The 20,634-nt window shown below is 46.1% G+C and overlaps 1 protein-coding gene and 1 pseudogene across 1 annotated transcript in view; one reads left to right on the top strand and one right to left on the bottom strand.

Moving 5' to 3' along the window:
- Nucleotides 1-3,509: 3,509 nt before the first annotated feature.
- On the bottom strand, nt 3,510-4,083 carry LOC129086954 (40S ribosomal protein S14-like; annotated as a pseudogene).
- A 961-nt stretch (nt 4,084-5,044) lies between these two features.
- The window catches only part of SOCS7 (suppressor of cytokine signaling 7), a 30,602-nt gene continuing 15,012 nt past the window's right edge, over nt 5,045-20,634 (top strand). Inside the window, exons 1-6 of the mRNA XM_054593724.1 lie at nt 5,045-6,006; nt 12,447-12,511; nt 14,856-14,960; nt 15,426-15,527; nt 16,403-16,533; nt 17,034-17,202. Of these exons, the coding sequence (XP_054449699.1) occupies nt 5,045-6,006; nt 12,447-12,511; nt 14,856-14,960; nt 15,426-15,527; nt 16,403-16,533; nt 17,034-17,202 (1,534 nt within the window). The remainder of the gene's footprint in view (nt 6,007-12,446; nt 12,512-14,855; nt 14,961-15,425; nt 15,528-16,402; nt 16,534-17,033; nt 17,203-20,634) is intronic.

Below are 20,634 nucleotides of genomic sequence, written 5' to 3'. Positions count from 1 at the left end.
TGCCCACAACCACATATGGTGACAAGTATCCCCGTTTCACAAAGGCAGACACTGAGGCTCAGAGACTCATTCAAGGTCACCTAGGTGCTCACTTTGAGTTGAGACTCAAACCCAGAGCTCCAATTCCCCTACAGTGCTCCATCAAACCACGACTACTACCTGGTTATTCATCCCCAGAGACCTTAATCAAGCCCCACTAAAGAGGAGTAAATCAAACACGGCGAGGTGAAGGGGCTTCCCTCGGACCGCACTGTTCCTTGTGACAGTGCACGATCCTCCACCTGGCTTCCACCTCCCCACCCAAGGGATCCCTCCACCTGCATCACGGAGTTGACAACCACAGCCAGTGGGGTGGAGGGAAATAGGGGCAGGGAGAAGAGAGTGAATGGGGTTTTGCTTTCACTTCTTCCACCTTCATTTTGTCATTCTAAATTCCTTTCTTCCCGAAAACCGTGCCTAAGCTTTCTTGCTCTTCCTGGTTTTCTTACTGCTCACACCACTCCTGCTGGACACATAACCAGGAGATCAGTTAGTCTGAGGCAGCTTCCCTGGATCGGAAGGGTGTGAATTCTTGCAGGTAGCCACAGAACAAAGCCCCTGCCTTCCTCTCCCTACTTTTTCCATCACCTTTCCATCGTTGATACACTTCTCACTCACTCAGTTATCTGGCCCCAGATGCACATGCTCTCTTTTGACTCCTTCCCTTCTCTCTGCTCCCCTCAACCTTTGATGTCCCAGATCACTGAGTGTATGCAGGAAGGGACAGGTGGAGGTTGCTGAAAGGTTCCCTTACTTTACAGGTGGCCTCTGCAAACAATTATGCCTTAGAGCCCTAAGTGGGAATGTAAGAGGTGGGAGAACAAGAGGCTGAAAGACAAGCCTTTAGCAGACTCTCTAAGATGTCAGAACTAAACAGTGCCTATAGCCAAGAACGTTCTCTAACAGAGAAGGAAACTGAAACTAAAACTGAATGTCAGCCAAGTGACCTTCTCAAGGCCATAAAGCTAGTGAGTGGTTACTGGGGTCAGGCATGTATCACACTGCATAGCTTTCCCCTTGGCTGCTCTGATGTTGTGTGCTAACTAACCGAGAGAGGGACAGAGGGATTATCAGTTACTATTAGTTAAGGCCAACAAAACACACTGGGTGAAGACCTAACAGTAAGTTGTTTCTTTTTCCCCTCAAGAAGCTTTCCACACTAATAACAACTAGCATTTGTATAGTGCTTTAGCATTTACATGTAATCCCCACAACAGCCCGATCAAGGGGGATTATTATTGACCTACTTTTTTTTTTTTTTCAAATGAAACACAGGTTCAAAGATGTTTAACTATTTGCTCTTGGTCATGCATCCAGGAATTGGTATGAGTGGGACAGAAACGAGATAACAAGCTCCAGTGGGACAGGAACTGAGCCTGTCGCCCTCATCACGGCACCCCAGAAGCCTGGCCACTGCTGAGTGACGTAAGTGAACTGCAGGACTGGTTTAGGTGATCTGAATTGTCCTTCGCAAACTTTAAAAACTAGGATCTTACCACTGCAGGGACCACTTATATAGTCTTCAGTGAAAGAGGTATGTGTAGACACAAAACCTGCTCAACACACACCGATCCAACTCATACGTTATATTTCCTTTGCTTGGATATTAATTTTCAATGTTTTTTTCTAGGACATGAGCTACAGGCCTGGACATTTAAAGATATGGAGAAAGGTAACGTTCTGTGCCCTGTCTTTTAAAAAGAGCCTGTGTGCCTCTGTGTACTCTGGGCAGGTGGAGATACCCCAGATGGCAAGCAGAGCCTCCCTGTGGGGCTAAGAAAGTAGATGGACAGCAGAGGGCGCTGCAGAGCTACAGACCTTGCATTACCCCGCCCTGTAATCTGTTCTGGGGCCAGTTTTTCTGACACAGCCCGCGATCTTAGGTGGCCCCAGGTGTTTGTGACCCCACAGCAATTTCTCCTTTTCTCCAGAAATCTCAATGATGCCTAAGAGATAGCTGAGGGAGAGAGGCTAAAGAATAAAATGCTTGGCATCAGACAGAGCTGGTTTTGAATACCATTGCAACTTTTTGTACTGTGCGATCTTAGGTGAGTAACTGAGCTTAATCAAGTTTCTTCATGGGCAAGGAAGGATATTCTGTTGTGCTGAATGAGATAAATTTGTATCAGGAGACTCTTAAAAAGTGTGAGGTTATTATCAAGGGCCTACTCTGTGCCCAGAAACAGTCCTTGGCCCTGGAGAGTCCACAATGGGCAGATGTGGCCCCTACGTTCATGGAGCTGACAGCTTAGTGATGGAGACAGACTAATCAAATAAGCCCACAGATAGCTGGCAAATAACATCTGTGCAATTAACTGCAGCAAAGGAGTGGTCTTAGACCTCAGTGAGAAGGAAGTGCCCTGCCAGGGAGATTTATTTCCCTGAGGTAGTGAGTTGAATCTGAAGAATGAGTAGGACTTTACTAAGCAAAAAAAAAAAAAAAAAAAAAAAAAAAAAAAGGGGGGGGCCGAGGGAAAGCCTTCAAGAACAGGGAATAGCTTATGCAATGGCCATATACATGCAAGCTTGACACAGGGCTATTGGAATTGCAGGGGAGAGAGAACAAGGCGGGGCTTGGTGGGAGATGAAGCCAGAGAGGGGCAGGGTCAGATTACACAGGACCCCAAAAGCCTCCCTAAGGAGTTTTGTCTTTAGCTAAAAACAATGGGGAAAATAATGGGAAGTCATGAAGCATTATAATCACTGGCCATGGACACATTTCCATTTTAAAAAGGTCTCTCTGACTGCGGGAGTCATAGCAGACTCTCGACCCTCTTTCCCTCAATGCACCCTTGGGTACCAAAGTTACTAAGTTCTGCTGGCTGCTCCTTCCTCCTTACCCTTTGTATCCCTAGACACCTTGCAGGGAATCATTACAATCGTTTTCTAATTGGTCTTCCAGCCTCCAGTCCAACTTTCCCTACACAACAAATTTGATCTTCACAACATTCCTGCAAGTAAGCAAAGCAGCAATCCTTGTTCCTGTTTTGCTGATGAGAAAACTGTGGTGCTATGCAGCTGGCTCATGCAGGCTTATGAGAGCCAATTATTAAAATTTCAGGAGTTCTGCAAGCCAGTTGTTAATCACAGCCACTGTTAAAATTATACAACTTTATAATGAAATGAATATTAAAAACAAAGCTAATGTTAAATAAATTCTTAAAACTCATCACTTCCTAATAATTTTACTATTATTAGTTATCTGTGCTCTTGGGGTTATTGATATTGCTGTATCTTCATGATGAACTGCTCCATAATGTATGCTACTGCTCATCTCTTTGGTAGATTGAAAACGGCCATGATGGGAATGTTTACACCATGGAAACTGGCAAACCATACAAATTTAGTGTTTTGTTGATTACCTAGATTTAAGAAAGTGATGGAGAAAATGTTAATAATTCAGATTTAATTTTTTTTAGCTGATGCAAAGGTAATTTATTAACAGAAAACAATAATTTAAGGACTCCTGTTCACAGACAGTGATCACGGTGACCCTCCTTGCTGTGGGTGCTGTTGGAGGGGGTGGTGACATCCTCAATTCGTCTGATCTTCATTCCGGAGCGGGCAAGGGCTCTGAGAGCTGACTGGTCCCCGGGTCCAGGGATCTTGGTCCTATTTCCTCTTATGGCCTGGAGTTTGATGTGGAGAGCGGTGATGCCCAGCTCCTTGCACCTCTGGGCCACATCCTGGGCAGCCAGCATGGCAGCATATAGAGAGGACTCATCTCCGTCAGACTTTACTTTCACCCCACCAGTCACATGGCGGGTGGTTTCCTTGACGGAAAGGTCTGTGACATGGACGTTAAATGTCATTGGAGGATGCAAAGATGTGGCAGACAACAAATACATTTTCTCCTTCAGCCACCTGAGTTCTGCGGCTGATGACCTGTTCTTCTTTTCCTTCCCCTGGCGAGGTGCCATTTCTGTGCTTTGGGTCCAGACTCTGCCACCAGAAAGTTTGACTTAAATTTAATGTGGTATGCCTGTAGCCATTAGATTGTGAATAGAATAAAAATTGCAGACATTCTCACTATCTGAAAACTGTTTTCCGGTTCAGCAAAGAGTCACTTCCATAATTGACAGTTAAGACTTTTTTTTCCTTTACTTTCCTCATACATTGACATCGAGGAAAATGTTCACGAACATTCATGTCACAGCTGCACTCCTTGGTCAACTGAAACCACAGGGCTACCTATTCAAGAGCTTGGCAAAGATCAGTGAAAGCAATCACCTGTGATAATCAATTGGTTACATGGAATTTGCAATCGTATCTTATCATTTGTTTGTAAGTGGTGTGCTACACACTTTTTACATCAGTAAAATTTATTACATACTTATGCACCTATATATGCATACATCCCCCTTTCCCTCCAGAGTGTCAGTTGTTCAACATTTATCGGCAGACCTCTGAGTCTTAGAACACATTATTCACGTGTCATTACATATTCACTGGCTGCTAGGGGTGATACAGTTGGTCAATGAAGAAATGACTCCGCCTTGGTCACACATCGCAAGTGGCACAGGCGGGACCAGAGCCAAAGTTAACTCTCAAGGCTAGCGGTTCTGTCTCAGGAGCAGACCAGGAGTCCCCAGGCTGCTCCACCTTACCGGGAGGGGTGGCTTCGACCTGAGCGCCCGGGAAGTGAAAAGCAGGGGTCGGGGCAGGGGACCAACGACCGGCGAGAAGCGGCTCACGGCCAATAGTGGACCAGGCTCGCGCAACGTCACGCTCCTTGGAGGCCGGCGCTAGCACGCCCCGGGGAAAGGGGAGTGGCCACAGCCTCCCGGAAATGATGCCTTCCGGGGGGCGGTCCTCCGCGGCGGCGGCGCGCGGCCTGGGCTCGCGCTGGGCTCCGCGCGCCCCCCGCCCCCTCTATGAGGCAGAGGCCGCCGCGGCCGTTAGCGCTGTCGCTCCGGGGCCCGCGGCGGGCGGGGCTCCGGCGGGGCCCGGCTTAGTCCCCACCCCAGCCCGGCTCCCTGCCGCCCGCCCTCCCTCCCTCTCCCTGATGCAGGGGACTGAGCTCCGGGATGGTGAGGCGGCGGCAGCGGCCGCTTCGTACCGCGTCTTGAGCCGCCTGCTCGGCTATGGAGAGGCGGCCCCCGAGCCAGGCCCGCCGCCGCCACCCCCGGGCCATGGCCCCCCGCCGCCACCCTTCCTTGCACGGCCCGGTACGCGGGGCTCCCGGCCGCCGCAGCTGATGGTGTTCCGCAACGTGGGTCGGCCGCCGGAGGAGGAGGACGCGGAGGCGGCCCCGGAGCCTGGACCCTCGGAACTGCTATGTCCCCGGCACCGCTGTGCCCTGGACCCCAAGGCCCTGCCCCCGGGGTTGGCGCTCGAGCGGACCTGGGGCCCGGCGGCTGGACTAGAGGCGCAGTTGGCAGCTTTGGGGCTTGGGCAGCCAACGGGGCCGGGGGTCAAGACGGTTGGTGGGGGTTGCTGCCCATGCCCCCCGCAGGCGCCCCCTCCGCAGCCCCAGCCGCCTGCCGCCGCCCCGCAGGCCGGGGAGGACCCCACCGAAACGAGCGACGCACTGCTGGTCTTGGAGGGCTTGGAGTCGGAGGCCGAGAGCTTGGAGACTAACAGCTGCTCGGAAGAGGAGCTGAGCAGCCCGGGCCGCGGCGGAGGAGGCGGCCGGCTTCTGCTGCAGCCCCCAGGCCCTGAATTACCCCCGGTGCCCTTCCCGCTGCAGGACTTGGTCCCTCCAGGGCGCTTGAGTAGAGGGGAGCAGCAGCAGCAGCCGCCTCCCCCGCCCCCGCCCCCTCCTGGGCCCCTCCGGCCACTCGCGGGCCCTTCTCTGAAGGGCTCTCTCAAAATCCGCCTCAGTCGCCTCTTTCGCACGAAGAGCTCCAACGGTGGTTCCGGTGGCGGGTATGGGGCCGGCAAGAGGCCTTCTGGAGAGCTGGCTGCTTCAGCTGCGAGCCTGACCGACGTGGGAGGCTCTGCCGGCCGGGAGCTGGACGCAGGGAGGTGAGACCTGCTGGGGGTTGGGAGGAGGACTGGCTGACAAACTTCCCTTTTTTCTTTCATTTCCCTTTTATTCTAACAAGATCCTGACAATCCTTCTGTGGCCTTCATAAGGAGGAAAAGAATTGGGGCTAAAGGTGGTGACATCGCTCATTAGATCAGAGCTAATTATGGGAAACAGCTTTCACTTTGAATTCATTCCCCTTGACACTTCTCAGCTGGTTAGCATCTCTCTAGTCCCGAGATGATTTGAAACCATGTCCCCACCCCTACCCTGGCCCAGCTTTTAAAGTTTTCCCAAGGTATCTGTATATTATTACCTCCCACAGGGTTGTTGCTGGTTTGGCCTTTGGGACAGAAAGTTGGTGTTGCATTTTACTTTCTCCGTATTCCAGCACCGTACCCCTTTCATACTCATGCATACAAATGATGTGAGGAGTTGTATAGGTCCACAATCAATTTGGCATCTCTGTTCCAAGTTTTTGTGTTTTCCTAGATAAACTTGGTATCTTAAGTCTATATGCTGACCAATGTCAGTGAGAATAGAAAATTGCTTTGCTGTCAAGCCCATGTGAGAATTCTAAGTATGAGATACAGGCATTGATGCATGAGTTCTAGGTCATTTGATGAAACTTCCAAACTTAGACATTGAATTTTTTTCCCTGCATTTTTGAAGGGTGGACTGTTCTCTAACACCCAGTGTTAGATCTGTAGAAAGCTGTCAACTTTTGTGTCAGTGAAATGAAACTTATCTTGTGGTAACTGCCATTGTGGTTTGTGCTGCTGAATGGGTTAGGGGAATAAATTGAGAACTTTGTGCACCAGAATCACTGGAGGAGCTTTGGGAAAAGATCAGTATGTCTTAGGGCCCAAGAATTTGAATTTTTAAAAAGCTTCCCAGTTGACCCTGAGGTATCACCTGGACTGGGAACCGCTCATCCATGGAATTCTCTTTTTAAGGGAACTTGGGTACTCAAGGAAAGTTGGTGTCAGTTTGACGTTGCTGCCATTTCTGAGCAGCTGTGCCAGGGACTCATCTTGGGGATCAGACCAAACCCAAACTCCCTAAAGAAATCAGCTGATGCACATTACCCTCTTCAAGTAGACCTGTATTTCTGCATTTGCCTCCCAGCGGACTCATGCTCAGGCCTTGGAAAGTGTGTGGCTGCTGAAACAGCTTTTTTGTAGTAGGCTCTGCATTTGATGCTCCACTTAACCAGTATAGATGAAATTTTCATCATATGGGGGGAGGGCAGGATTGAAGCTATGGGTAATGACATAGGATAGGTTGCTAATTTTCTTGTGGTTTGTCTTGCCTTTGTTCCATATTGACCAGGACTTGGTCTCAGATTTCAGACACGCCAAATATGAGGTGCGGCGTGAAATTAGCTGCTCCGTCTAATAGATTAGGAAGTGGAAAAGGCATATAACATTATACGGTTTTTTGCCTTTGGAAGCAGAATTTAATGGTCATTGGCTGCTTTGTCACCAACCATCACACTAAGCACAATACCGATTTCTGCTGCAGAGCAAATTGGCCTGTAGCTCTGAAAAGCTTAGTGCAGGGCACTGGAGAATTACATTTTTTGGTCCAGGGGCTTTTTCTGATGGATTGGAGAAGAGCTAGGTATTTGTGTACGAACGTTTGGTTGACTTGCTGTTAGGAGGCAGCATGTTGGACGGAATGTGAACATCTAATTCCATTTAGAATTCTAGCATCAGCTGTGGGACGCTGGCCAATTTTGTCTTCTCCATGCTTCTTCCTTTCTATTCATCAGTAAAATGGGAGTGATTCCTGTCTTCTCCCTGTCCTTGTAGGAACAGAATGAAAACAAGAGAACTGGAGATGGAATATTTTGTGCTTTTGGAAGAGTAATAAGATTGAGCTGGAGATTTTTTTCCTTTTTACACTTAGGATTTGGTGCTGTTAGATTTGCTCGTTAGCTTTTACACAGCTTACTGTGCGCCAGTCTTGCTGGCAGTCTCGCAGCTGTGAGAGACTTGGTATGTCTGGCCTGGGTCGTTGGGATTTCTGTGGCTCTGCACCTCCTAAAGAAGTCCGCCCTGTTGGAAGGAAGGATGAGTTTGGATTTTTAGCTTGTGCGCTTGTTTTCATTGGTAGGACCTGGAGGCTGTGAGATATCTGTTTCTTGCCAGAAGGTAGGTGCTTTTGTCTTTATTGTTGGTTGGAGTCTCTGTACTCTTTACTATATAATTTGGGGCTTTCACAGTAACCTGTGGGCATGATTCTCTTTGCTCTTCTTAACATTTTCCCCACAGCTATCACTAGAAAGTACTTTCTGCAATCATTTTGTAAGACCTAACAGTTTCCATATTTTAACATTAAGCAAAACTTTAGTTTCTTTAAGGTGCTTTAGAGTGTGCTAAGTGGACCTGCCTGGATATTCTGAGTCTTAAGTATGAGTTAGCTTAGAGAACTCTTTTGAAGCGAAGGAAGAAATGGGCCCACCAACCAATCGGGTTTCTGTTGTGAAGAACTGGGCTAGGCCTTTAACACATATGTTGGAATTCACAGAGCTGGGCTTGATGCCTGTGGGCTTCAGTGTAATATAGATTTGCTATTTCAGGAAAACCAGTAAAGTTCCCTTTTCTGTTTCACATATGTTGAGGTGATTTCCTTTATATTTGGTGAGAAACAACATTTGATCTGACTGTTTTTTGAATCATCAGGTAATACACCCTTGGTTGGAAATGGGTACCTTGTTCATTTTTTAAGTGTTATTTTTTTCCCCCTGAGTTAACGGTTGAGGCTATTACTGAGGTGAAAAAAATGGAGAGTAGTTCTGTGGTGGTTTCCTATCTATTTGTTTGGGGGGAAAAGAGAATTCTGGAGAGAGGCAGCTGCCTTGGCATCAGTTTGAGACCCTGCTGTTGTGGACAGACTTGGCAGAAATGAGAAACCCTTTTCCTTGTTTCCTTGGGTCTTCAGGTCGAAAGGGGAATTTTTAAGAAATAGCACGACATGCTGAGAGCAAAATGTTTTATGATGTGGGGAATTCTGACTCTGTGTTTGGGTTTTAGGTCCGTACTCCATTGATCTTTTTAACTGTTTTTCACGGAGCGGTTGTGGTTGGCAGCTTTCGTTTGGAATGAGCAGCCTGGTTTCATAAATCTCTATCCATCTGAGTCTTGTGTCTTTCACTCCTTAATATTTTCCCTGCTAACATCATTCCTAACATTTTAGACCTTGGACTATACCTCTTGGCTTTTCCCTGGAAGTTCCCTTCATTGGTTCTTTAGTTGGTTTATGATGGAGTTTTGGATGTGACCTTCCTGCACAGATGTCTGTGTATTGGAACTAAAATGAACACATGGTTTTTGTGCCTGTAGCACATGAACAGACACTGGCTTATGACGTGTTGAAAATGGCACAGGCTGGCTGACTTGGCACTGTGCTTTAGCAGGGGCAGAGGTAAATTGTGGCTGTGAAGCCTGATATCTGGACATTCTTGTTTGGAAGTTACTTTTGAAAAGAACATGTGTAAGTCTTTGGACATTAGTAGAGGAGATTAATGGACAAGAAAGGGAGGGCATTACTATTTCATTGTTTATATTTTAGGTTTCCAGGAATTTGAAAACTGGCCAATGGTTATATGAGTGTGTTGTCAGCCTATCTAGTCTGACGCTGTTAACGTTTATCCCACAGATCTGTTGCCATACAATTAGCAATTTGCAAAGTGGAAACGGACAGTGGCATTCTGTCTCTTTGTTACGGAAGCACAAGCGATGTACAGCTGACACAAAGGACTGCTTAGTCTCAGTGAAGACCTTTGCCTGAGGTCTTCTGCCACCCCTATCCTGTTCTGCCACCTGAGGCAAGCCTACTGAGTCCTACTCCACACCGCCCCCCGCCCCAGTCTTTCTGCTTATTAGCTTTTACACAGCTTACTAAGATGCACGTGGCCCACTGGCAAACTTACAGTGGCTTAATTTTGCACCCCAATGCTCATCAAGGTGATCTGAGGAGGAATAAAATAAACGGGAATGACCTGGCTGGTGTGGGTTGGTGGATTGAGTGCCGGCCTGCAAACCAAAATAAATGGGAATGTGGTATAGAAAGATTAGTTAAAAATGTTGTTCATATTTTTTGTGATGCTCTCCAGAAAACAGCACTGCCAGCTTAGGATGGGGCTTTTGTCATTTTAAATGTTTCACATATACGAAAGGATGTGTGTATAGTGTGTGCAATATAATAATCAAATTCATACCCAGGTACACATCTCTGAGCTTAGCAAATAGAATGTTATCAGTTACCTTTGAAGACCCCTGTGTGTTGCTTCCTGATTACATCTCCACAGCTACCATAACCACCTTCCTCAATTTTATGTTAATCATTCCCTTGTTTTGTTTTTTTATAGTCGGCTAGATTGGTCTTTTCAAGTGACTGCCATTAGAATGCTCTCAGGATCCTTGAGACAGAAACTGCTTTGGATTTTCAGTTAGCATCTCCCTGAAGAGAGAAGGAAGCTCTCATTTACTATTAGCCTTTCAGCCTCTTAGACCTCTGCCTCTCCAAGCTTCCTGCTCGGAGGCTCCCCTATTTGCCAGGGGAAAAAAATCCCAGGGCTCTTAAATGGTTCTGCCTGGATTTAGATTCATATGTATTTCTTTTTCCAGATCTAGAAACTATGATTTTCTTCTTCAGAATGCTGGGAGCGGGGGAGAAGATGAGGTGGTGTGAGAAGGCCTCTGCAAGCTGTGTGCTTTTGGGTACTGCCGTTCTTCAGTGCTTGGCACCGAAGAGATTTGTCCCCAGCATGGGCAGATGGCAGAGTAATGCAGCTTCCTTTGAAAAGAGGCAAACGGCCAAGTGGCTGAGGTGTGAACCCTGTGGAAGGCCAGTGCTTTAGGTTTCTCCTTGCTGAGTTTAATGTTGTACCCACAGTTATCAAATAAAAATCAGTTTGGAAGTTCTTCAGTCTTAAAGTTCATGTCCAGGTGAATTAACTTTCCACTTCAGCCCACTGGAGTGTTGGGACTAAGTGGCAGACTGTCAGGGGCAACATTTATAAGCAGAGGGACCGTGTGCGCTTGTACCCTGTTCCGAGGCAGTCGCCTCCCCCTGGGCGCCACCCGTAAGCTTCTTCTGTCTCGGTGCGCAGGGGGTTGCGGAGGGAGGGAGAGTGGGGTCCGGAGAGGGGATCCAGCATCTCGGCTGTTTCTCAGATCTTTACGTAATGGTTTTGAAATTTTGTTTGAAGTGAGTTCTGAGAATCTCAGATATCTGTGTTAAACATACATGCATAAAGATCTTTCAAAATCAGATAATTCTAAACAAGATTTTCTTTGCTTCCCTCCTCCCCCTCCGTTGGTGCCGTCGAAGTTTCACTTAGTCCTTTGGGCGAGAGTAATTTTGGAAGGTGAGCCAGCTACAAGGCCCAGAATCAGGCCCTCAAATCGGCGGTGGGAGTTTTTTAAAAGTCTCGTTTATTGGGCTATGATTTATAAACCGCCTAAAATTCACGTTTTTAAGGTGCCCAGGTCTATAAACTTTGATAAATATATATATATAATCATCATGACCTCTGCCACAATCGAGATAATAGCCCATTTCCACCACCTCCGCACGTCTTTCCCTTGTAGTCAGTCATCTCGAGATGAAATTTTTGAGCTTAGCACATTTTTAGCCTGAAAGTCTTTGTCACAGTCTTTAGATTTCTTTTATTTCTCTCTGTAAACACATTTGAAATTGGTACATAGCAAAGTTGCCTTTTGTTTGTCTTTTCCCAGGAAAGCCTTGTGTGGGTTTTTTAGCTAGCTCCCTGGAGCAGCATCAAGAAGTCATGGGGAGAGCTCTGTGACTGGCAGGGCAGCGAGGGGAACGGGCCATCTTCTTTGGGTGCCAGGCACAGCCCCTAACCTGAGTAGGCACCTTGTTAGCTGATGGTTTTCACCCTTGGCTTGGGGACGTTAATGCGGAAATCAGAGGTCTTAGTGGTTGGAAATTACATGTGCATCCTGCAGGGCTGGTCTCACGTCCAGATACGCTCCCTGGTTCTCCTTGGGACGTCCTGTTCCTAGGGGCAGGCCCAGAGGGAAAGCTGTTGCTCCGACCTGCCACCTGGCCAGGTCAGAGCCTTTCTCTTAGCTCCCATATGAAAATCAGCTGTGCCTCTGACTTCCTCTAGAAATGGACTTGCTAATTACCACTCAAGGTGTTGTACCTTTTCACACACTAGGTGTGGAGAGAGCCAAAGAGATTTCTCATTGCTTTGCAGACTGGTGAATTCTGTAGCCAAATGTATTTAAGGAATTGCCTTAATTATTTTATTCTTCCTCCTTACATTTTAGGTTTTATTACAAAAGTGTTGCTGACAATGCCTAGGGTTTGCTTTGTTTTTCAGTGCATCTGGAATCGAGTATTGTAGCGATTTAAATGCATCCCTCTCCCCCCTTATTCTGTGTGCTTTCTCACCCCCTAGGAAACCCAGGTTGACAAGAACTCAAAGTGCCTTTTCTCCGGTCTCCTTCAGCCCCCTGTTCACAGGTAAGGGTGATCTCTTTCTTCTGACATCTAAAAGCAGGAGTGTTCTGAGACCTGTCAGGAACCACTTACAGATGCACCTCAGAGGGAGCTTCAGGCATGTCTGCAGTTATTTTCTTCATTCCATGCCTGTTGGGTTTGGGGTGAGGCTATTTTTCTGGTGTGGAATGTGTTCTTGACTTCGGATGCTTTATAGTTTTGATTAGTGGCTGCTTGTGGGTAATTAGATGGCCCTGGCAGTTATGCAGTGCTCAGTTCAGGGTCATCACAGATAAATTAAAAGGAGGAGTTACAAATTTATAGGCTTGCAGTGCATAGAGGAATCTCTAGAAGACGTACAATTCCTGTCCCTGCCTCCAAGGGAGTCCATGGACTATCTAATAAACATGACGCAGGGGTATCTGGTCTATTTTTAAAGACTTGGGTGAAGGGGATTACGTGGACTCTTGTCTTGCCCACTTTAAGGGCCAGCAGTTCTTGCAGCTGTTTGAGTTCTTCATTATATCTAATTTCAGTCTCTCTTGCAGCAAGGAGGAACACAGGTTGCTAAAGTAGGAAAGCGGCTGAGTGTCCTTTGGGCAACTGCCTTCTCTTTAATGAGGAGCCCTTCTGGAGAGGGAGACCTTGGGTTATGTCAGCCAGACACGAAGCCCCCTTTTGAACGAGCTGTGGGTTGTCAGCACACTGCCTCAGGTCTCAGAAACGGGGTGCTCTCTGGTCGTGGCTGAGAAGCCTTTAAAAAAATCCCAATTTCAAACTTTTGGTATCGTGTCCCTCAAAAAGATGATTGCAAGAATTATGATTAGGGAATAGACATTTCCAGGAGATGCTGAGTGGGCTAGTCAGACCCCCCCATCACTGCACAGATGGCCCTGAGCTGCCCAGACAAGTGAGTTAGTGCCTGTGGTAGGTGCAGGTGGAGAAGCCGGTCTCTGTTCTTAGCCCAAGCCCAGAATGAAAGAAGCTTATCCTTTAGCAATGCATCCTTCTAGTTAACAGTTGTTTCCTTTCTAAAGTAAGAGGCACCCACGTTTGTAGTCTTAGGCTTGGTGGTGGTGTTTCAGACACCTTTAGCGCTTGGGAATTACGTATTTTTGGTGAGGCGCTACCCCTGCAGCCTGGACCTCTCTGACCCTTCAGGAGGCACACACTGCCCTGGTCTGGGCGGCCGGCCTCTCAGCTACACTGTGTGATGAGTCCAGCACGTGCCGCTTCCTAGAACTGCCACAGATGACTTTTAGAAGAGCTTTTCTGCTTATCTTAATGAGTGTTCAAGAACTTTGTTAAGGAAAAAAAAAAGTGTATTAGATTCTGAAAGCCCAGCTCCTGACCTTTTAGAGGCATTGGTTTCTATTTCTAATAATAAAAATCTAGCTGAAGGGCTCATTCAGCCTTTTGAATAAGAAAAGGTGTTGGAAATAACACCCTCAAATTAGAGAAATTCTGTGGATCAGACCTACCAAAACAAATTTATTTTAGACTGTCAACTTTAATGAATAAAATACCCTTCATCCTCCCGTGACTCAATGGAGAGAGCGTAGACAGGGCTGGGTGGCAAAGACGGAACGTATGTGGCAGAGAACAGAACCGTGTGATGTGCTGGGAAGTAAAGGGAAACCACGAACCATGTGCCATTTCCCTCCCCTCCCCCATCAGGCCATCAAGTTCCTACTGAGACACTTCCTCTAAGCTTACCCGAGTTGGCTGACTGTGGAAGTAGTTAATTTTTAGGGTTGTAAATGCACTTTTCAACCTTTGTAGCCTTAGCTATTAGGAACAAGTTGATATCTGAAATAGGTTTTCTTGTGAGTGAATATTCTGAAAACTCTAGACATGGAAAGCCATGTAGGAGGAAGTTGGGGCTAACATTGGGACCTTTTATTTGCATTCAGTGTACCATGCAGTTCTTATATTTTTCTGGCACTTCTTTTTTTCTCCGGTGTCCATTTGGGCTTGTAATAAGCTGCTTGTCTTGCCCCCTAAGGCAGAAATTGGTGTACAAGTCTGAAAAGCAAATGGTGTGGTTTCCATTTCAATAAAGAAGACCCCTTGGTCAAGGTTATGTTGTCAGTGGCAAAAAACCCCCACAATTAGTTGATTTTACCACTGTCAAGCTCATGTTTTTGTCCTAAAGAATCCTTGACCATTAACAGGGCAAAGAAATGGTAGAATTTAAAATTGACTTCCCAGGTGTTTGGGGCTGATTCCAGTGCTGGGAGGATTAGATTTTGAGCTTTTCGAGAGCCCTGGACCCCTGGCTTCCCTTGCTTGCCCTTTGCTTCTCTTTGCTCTGGCCTCAGCTTTGGGCAGGGTGCTCTATAACATGCTTGCTCCGTGAACCCCTCAGGTGAAACAGTGTCGCTTGTGGATGTGGACATCTCTCAGCGGGGCCTGACCTCTCCACACCCTCCAACTCCCCCTCCTCCTCCAAGAAGAAGCCTCAGCCTCCTAGGTATAGCCTCCTCCACTCTCCGCCTTGTTGCCCTAGTGGGTGGGGGAACTCTACTGACGTGTTCGCTGCTAGGAGCCAGACAAGCTCCTGGGTTCCTAATGATGAACCTAGTATTTCCTGTCCCTTTCTCAGCACCCCTATCGTCTCCCAGTGTGGTTAGACAGGTCTCTTACCTGCATGCTATTACAGCCTTTACTATCCTTGTGTTGATTAGGATTAGATCTGTATTTATCTTGCCCTGAATCTACAGCGAGAGGGCTGCTTTAGGAGTATCTTTACTCTCCTGCTTTCAAGCAGAGGAGAGCAGATGAAGACGATTGTTGCCCTCTGTGCACAAAGCTGGGGTGAGGGTCAGGCCATCTTGCCCCAGAGGGCAGCCTGGTGCTCCTTCTCCCTCTCCTCTGCTTCCCCTTGCTCATTCTGTGCTCCTATTTCTGAACCTCTTGCTTTTGTTCTCTCTTCTAGATGATATCAGTGGGACGCTGCCTACATCTGTCCTTGTGGCTCCGATGGGGTCCTCCCTGCAGTCTTTTCCCCTACCTCCGCCTCCTCCGCCCCATGCCCCAGGTTAGCTTAGCTTAGAGGCAAGACTTGCAAGAGTTGGGAGTACAAAGCAGTAAACTTTTGAAGGATGGGAGAAATCTATTTATGGAAATAACAGAACTTACTAGAAAGCTTAAATTTTATCCCCTTGGCTAGACCAGAACTCCTTGGAAATGAGGCCAAGAACTGATTTTTCTAACCTGTTTTATTTATGGAGTTGAATCTGATTTTTTGTTAGAAATAAAAGACTGTTGAATTTTTTCGCCTTTTTGCTGCTGAGACTTTTTTTTTAATCCTTGAGTAGATGTCACTGAGGAAACTGCCTTAATTTCAGAGTAGTGAGGAGGTTTAATATGTTGCTGGTTTTCAAAGTTTTGTGGTTTTTTTAAACTTGTAGTAATGACTGCAGCCTTGTAAATAAGTACCAAGCATTTGGTAGCCCATACCTGCTTTGCCAGCCTCCAGTACCCAAGGAATAAAATGAATGAAATCAGCATTCTTTTCTACTTGCCTGGCAAAATCGTTACACTTCCTGGGCGAGTAAGCGAGTCACTATTTCCAAGGCTGCTTTACCGGCACTTCACCTCGAGGTGGGAGAAGTTGGAATCGCTCTAGGCTGGTGAAGGCCCTGAAGTAGTCACCTTAGTCAGGTTAGTGAGCAGCTCCCCACCCCCTTCCTGGGGTTCAGTGCCCCCACCCATCCTTCACAGCTTACACAAGCCCACACAGCTTTTTGTTCCAGCCCATCCAGCTTTTCCCCACTGCTTTGGCTTCACCCTTTCCAGCTTAGCTTCAATGCCTTGCCCCTCTTCAGTTAGCATCTCTGTTTTGGGGGGAGGGGTACTTACGGTTGGGAGCATTGAGGGTAAACGAGTGACCACCACACTGTTGCTCTGCAGATGCATTTCCCCGGATTGCTCCCATCCGAGCAGCCGAATCCCTGCACAGCCAGCCCCCGCAGCACCTCCAGTGTCCCCTCTACCGGTCTGACTCGAGCAGCTTTGCAGCCAGCCTTCGGGAGTTAGAGAAGGTAGGTGGCGCCTGAGCCCTGGAGGCTCGCCTTCTCCCCACTCCCCAATTGTGCACCTGGCTCCCCTTTTATTACTCTTAGAGGAAGAATGGTTTCTTTGTCTTTGTATTTATAACAACAAAATAATATGCTACTGTTATCAGTTCCATAAATGATGTTATAAAATTGAATCTTGGAGGAGAAAAATTGAACATGATAAGGAAAAGCTATGGAGAAATGTTTACGTAGTCTGATTGTGGCAGATTAACTGACCCGGGTCCCTCTTCTCTTCTTCATAGAGCCTTGGTAATGGAACTGTAGAATTATTCTTCTGTTACTTTGGAGGGCTAGAAGTATAATGAACCTGATGTTTATTGCTGGCGGTTAAGGCATTCTGACAGCTTTTCCCTACTGAAATGTTTTTGGAAGTGAGGGGTTCTCCTGTGGTAAGAAGGACTGTGTTGAACACTTCGACATGTCTCTGTTCTGTTAACCACTTGACCACTTTTTATCTTGGATAGTGCGGTTGGTATTGGGGACCAATGAATTGGGAAGATGCAGAGATGAAGCTGAAAGGGAAGCCAGATGGCTCTTTCCTGGTACGAGACAGCTCTGATCCTCGTTATATCCTGAGCCTCAGTTTTCGATCACAGGGTATCACCCACCACACGAGAATGGAGCACTACAGAGGTAAGAGGTGCAGGTGTTGGAAGGAAGCCTTTTTCTATCTTTGCTATTTGACTATTTTGTAGGAAGAAATCATAGAAATGGAATTGTGCATAGGGGAAAAAATCTCATAGACTCAATTGAATGCTATTGTGGGCACTGGTTTCAGTCCCTAGAAGAAAAGTTGGCAGGGGTGGGGGAGAGAGTAAGAGTTCCATTTAAAAGTTATTCTCAGCATCTTATTTCCTAAATAGGAGGGCCTGAAAAAGACTGTTGAAGAACAGAACAAAGCCAGTAAAACTCTCTTTATAGAAGGAAGAAATAACCTAGACAAATTCTCCCAGGCTTTATTCATAATTGGCATCTAAAGATACTTTCTATTAAATCATATATATGAAGAGGAGAATTTAGTGTTGATTCTGGACTGCTCTGTTCTGAATTTCTTTGCGGATAGTCACATCAGCTTTTCTGCCAGTCAGCATGGTGATGGTAATTCCTCTCTTGGCCAGCTTCGTAGTCTCTTAGGAAATAGTCATTAGAACTCCGGGAGTTTTGGGGGTCAGCATGCTTTAGACCGCCTGCCGCCTGCCAGGTGGTACCCCCTCCTCTGCTGTCGGGATTGGCTTCGCAGCAGGGCGTCCTGTGCTTGACTTGGGCCAGAACCTTGTGACGGTCATTGGTGGTAGGGCTGGACAGTGTATCATTTGTTGAAGTACCTGCATATGCTATACATTTTAGAAGTGTAGAGAACTTTGGGGAGTTTGGGGACTTGCCCCTCCCATCCTTTATATTCTTCTCACATGTGATCACCTTCAGTGCGCTGTGTTAGACATTCGTCTCAAATGAGAGTCTCTTCCATGCTCTCCTGAGGCACCACCATGTCTTTCTTGCTCTCAGCCGTGTTCTGCTGGATTTACTTGGTTCGCTTCTCTTGTGAGGCAGGGAGTAGCTGTTAAGGCCGGTATAGCTTTGTCCATGGTTTCTTCCACCCCCTCCTCTGCCCTCGAGATGCATGAAGAGAAAGGAACTTCAGTCCAAAGACCTGAGGGTCAGCTAGATAACTGTAGAGTAGACTGCTGCCTATTTTCCTGCTGTTCCTAAAAGCAACAATCAAACAAACAAAAAAATGGAAAACAAAGCATTTCAGAGTGAAGTATTTTTATAAACCTATTAAAATGATAAATGACTAGGCAACGGGAATGATGAATAAATGCTTGACCTCTAGGTTCCTGATAGGTGAGATGCCAGGAATGAGAGCGAGCTTTCAAATGGTTCTCCAGTTACTTTTTGTTCAAAGGGACTTTTCTTCCTTGAATAAGTGGAATTTTTAATAGAAGCCTTGTGGGCCTTTCAGTTGCCGGTTTGCAATGGAGCGTTTGTCTTCGTCTTTTTAAGTGATACTGTAAGAGTAGCTAGAGACTCAGACCTGCAGTTCTCTTGAGTGATTTAGTATCCCCTTTGCGGGTGATTCTTTTGGATTAAGAGCTTTAGTTTGGGGAGTTTTTTGTTGTTTTTTGAAGTCATGGGAGTTCAGATTCCCTTTTACCTTTGGGATTCTGCAGTTTGGGGTGTGATCTTTGTAACATGTTGGGGTGTGGAATTTTAGAAGTTAAAGAAAAGACTTAGAATTTTTTGTGCCCAACATATACATGAATGGGTAATAACCACAAAACTACACTTCTTTCTTGTCTTTCTTCGACTGTTCCATGAATACTTGAAGACTTAGATCTTCTTGAGGGGAATGTCCTTCAAACTTGCTTTGCTATGGCAGTCTTTTTTTTTTTTTTTTTTTTTAACCTTTTTCAGTTATGGTTGACATTCAATATTAGTTTCAGGTGGATAGTATAGTGACCACACGTTTATATAACTTACAAAGCGATTCCCTGCGATAAGTCTGGCACCCACCTGACACCATACATAGTATTACAATATTTTTTTACTGTATTCTCTGTAGTGTACTACATCCCTGTGGCTATTTTGTTAACTACCAGTTTGTACTTCTTAATCCCTTTACCTTTTACACCCAGCCTCCCAACGCCCCTCCCCTCTGGCAACCATCAGTCTGCTCTGTGTGTCTATGAGTATGTTTCTGTTTTGTTTATTTTGTTCTTCAGGTTCCACTTAAAAGTAAAATCATATGGTATTTGTCTTTCTTTGTCTGACTTACTTCACTTTGCATAATACCTTCTCAGTCCACCTGCACTGTCCCAAGTGGGAAGGTTTCATTCTTTCTGGCCGAGGAACATTCCGTTGTATGTGTGCGCCACAGCGCTTTCATTCACTCAGCTGTTGATGGACACTTGGGTTGCTTCCGTATCTTAGCTATTGTACGTAACACTGCAGTGAACATAAAGGGTGTAAATATCCTTTCAGACTAGTGTTTTTGGGTTTTTAGGATATATATCCAGAAGTGGAATCACTGGGTCATAGAGCAGTTCTATTTTTAATTTTCTGAAGAGCCTTCGTACTGTTTTCCGTGGTGGCTGCACCAGTCTGTATTTCCACCAGCAGTGCGCAAGGGCGCTCTTTCCCCCCACGTCTTCGCCCACACATGTTTGTTGACTTACTGACAATAGCCATTGTGACAGGTATGAAATGATATCTCAATGTGCTTTTAATTTGCCTTTCTCTGATGATTAAGTATGTTGAGCATCTTTTAAAAAAAATGTTTATTTATTTTTAGAAAGAGGGGAAGGGGGGGGAGAAAGAGAGAAACAATGTGTGATTGCCTCTCACTTACCCCCTCCTGGCGACCTGGCGTGCAACCCAGGCATGTGCCCTGACTGGGAATCGAACCAGTGACCCTTTGGTTTGCAGGCTGGCACTCAATCCACTGAGCCACACCAGCCAGTGTGAGCATATTTATATATGTCTTTTGCGCCATCTATATATCCTCTTTGGAGAAGTGTCTATTCAGGTCCTCTGCCCCTTTTTAATTGGATTGTTTGATTTTTTGGTATTGAGGTATATGAGTTCTTTATCAGTTTTGGATATTAATCCCTCATCAGATGTATCATTGGTGGATATCTTCTCCCATTCAGTGGGTTGTCTTTTCATTTTGTTGATGGTTTCCTTTGCTGTGCCAACCCTTTTTAGTTTGAGGTAGTCCCATTTGTTTTTACTTCTGTTTTCCTTGCTGGAAGAGATATATCAGAAAATATATTGCTAAAAGAAATTCGACAGAGTATTTTTATATCTTTTTTCTGACTTGCATTTATTATTTACCTTAACAAAAGCCTTGTAAAAGCTAATTTATGTCTTATCAAAAGCAATAGCTTTCTTTTCACTAATTATAGAATAAGCAGGAGCAGGTGAAACAGGTGGCTTCAGGGACCTTTGTCTGACTCAGCTTGCTCATGAAATCTTGTTCTCCGAAGAGTGAGAATCATAAAAATGAGTGATAATCATACAAATGTGCAAATCAGCCTCCCAGATCTTTTAAAAATGTTTTACATT

The sequence above is a fragment of the Pteronotus mesoamericanus genome, unplaced genomic scaffold, assembly GCF_021234165.1.
Source record: "Pteronotus mesoamericanus isolate MK-2021 breed Mesoamerican mustached bat unplaced genomic scaffold, CSHL_Meso_final scaffold_476, whole genome shotgun sequence".
Taxonomy (NCBI): domain Eukaryota; kingdom Metazoa; phylum Chordata; class Mammalia; order Chiroptera; family Mormoopidae; genus Pteronotus; species Pteronotus mesoamericanus.
The sequence above is the reverse complement of the archived record's forward strand: the minus strand, read 5'-3'. Positions and strand labels throughout refer to the sequence as shown.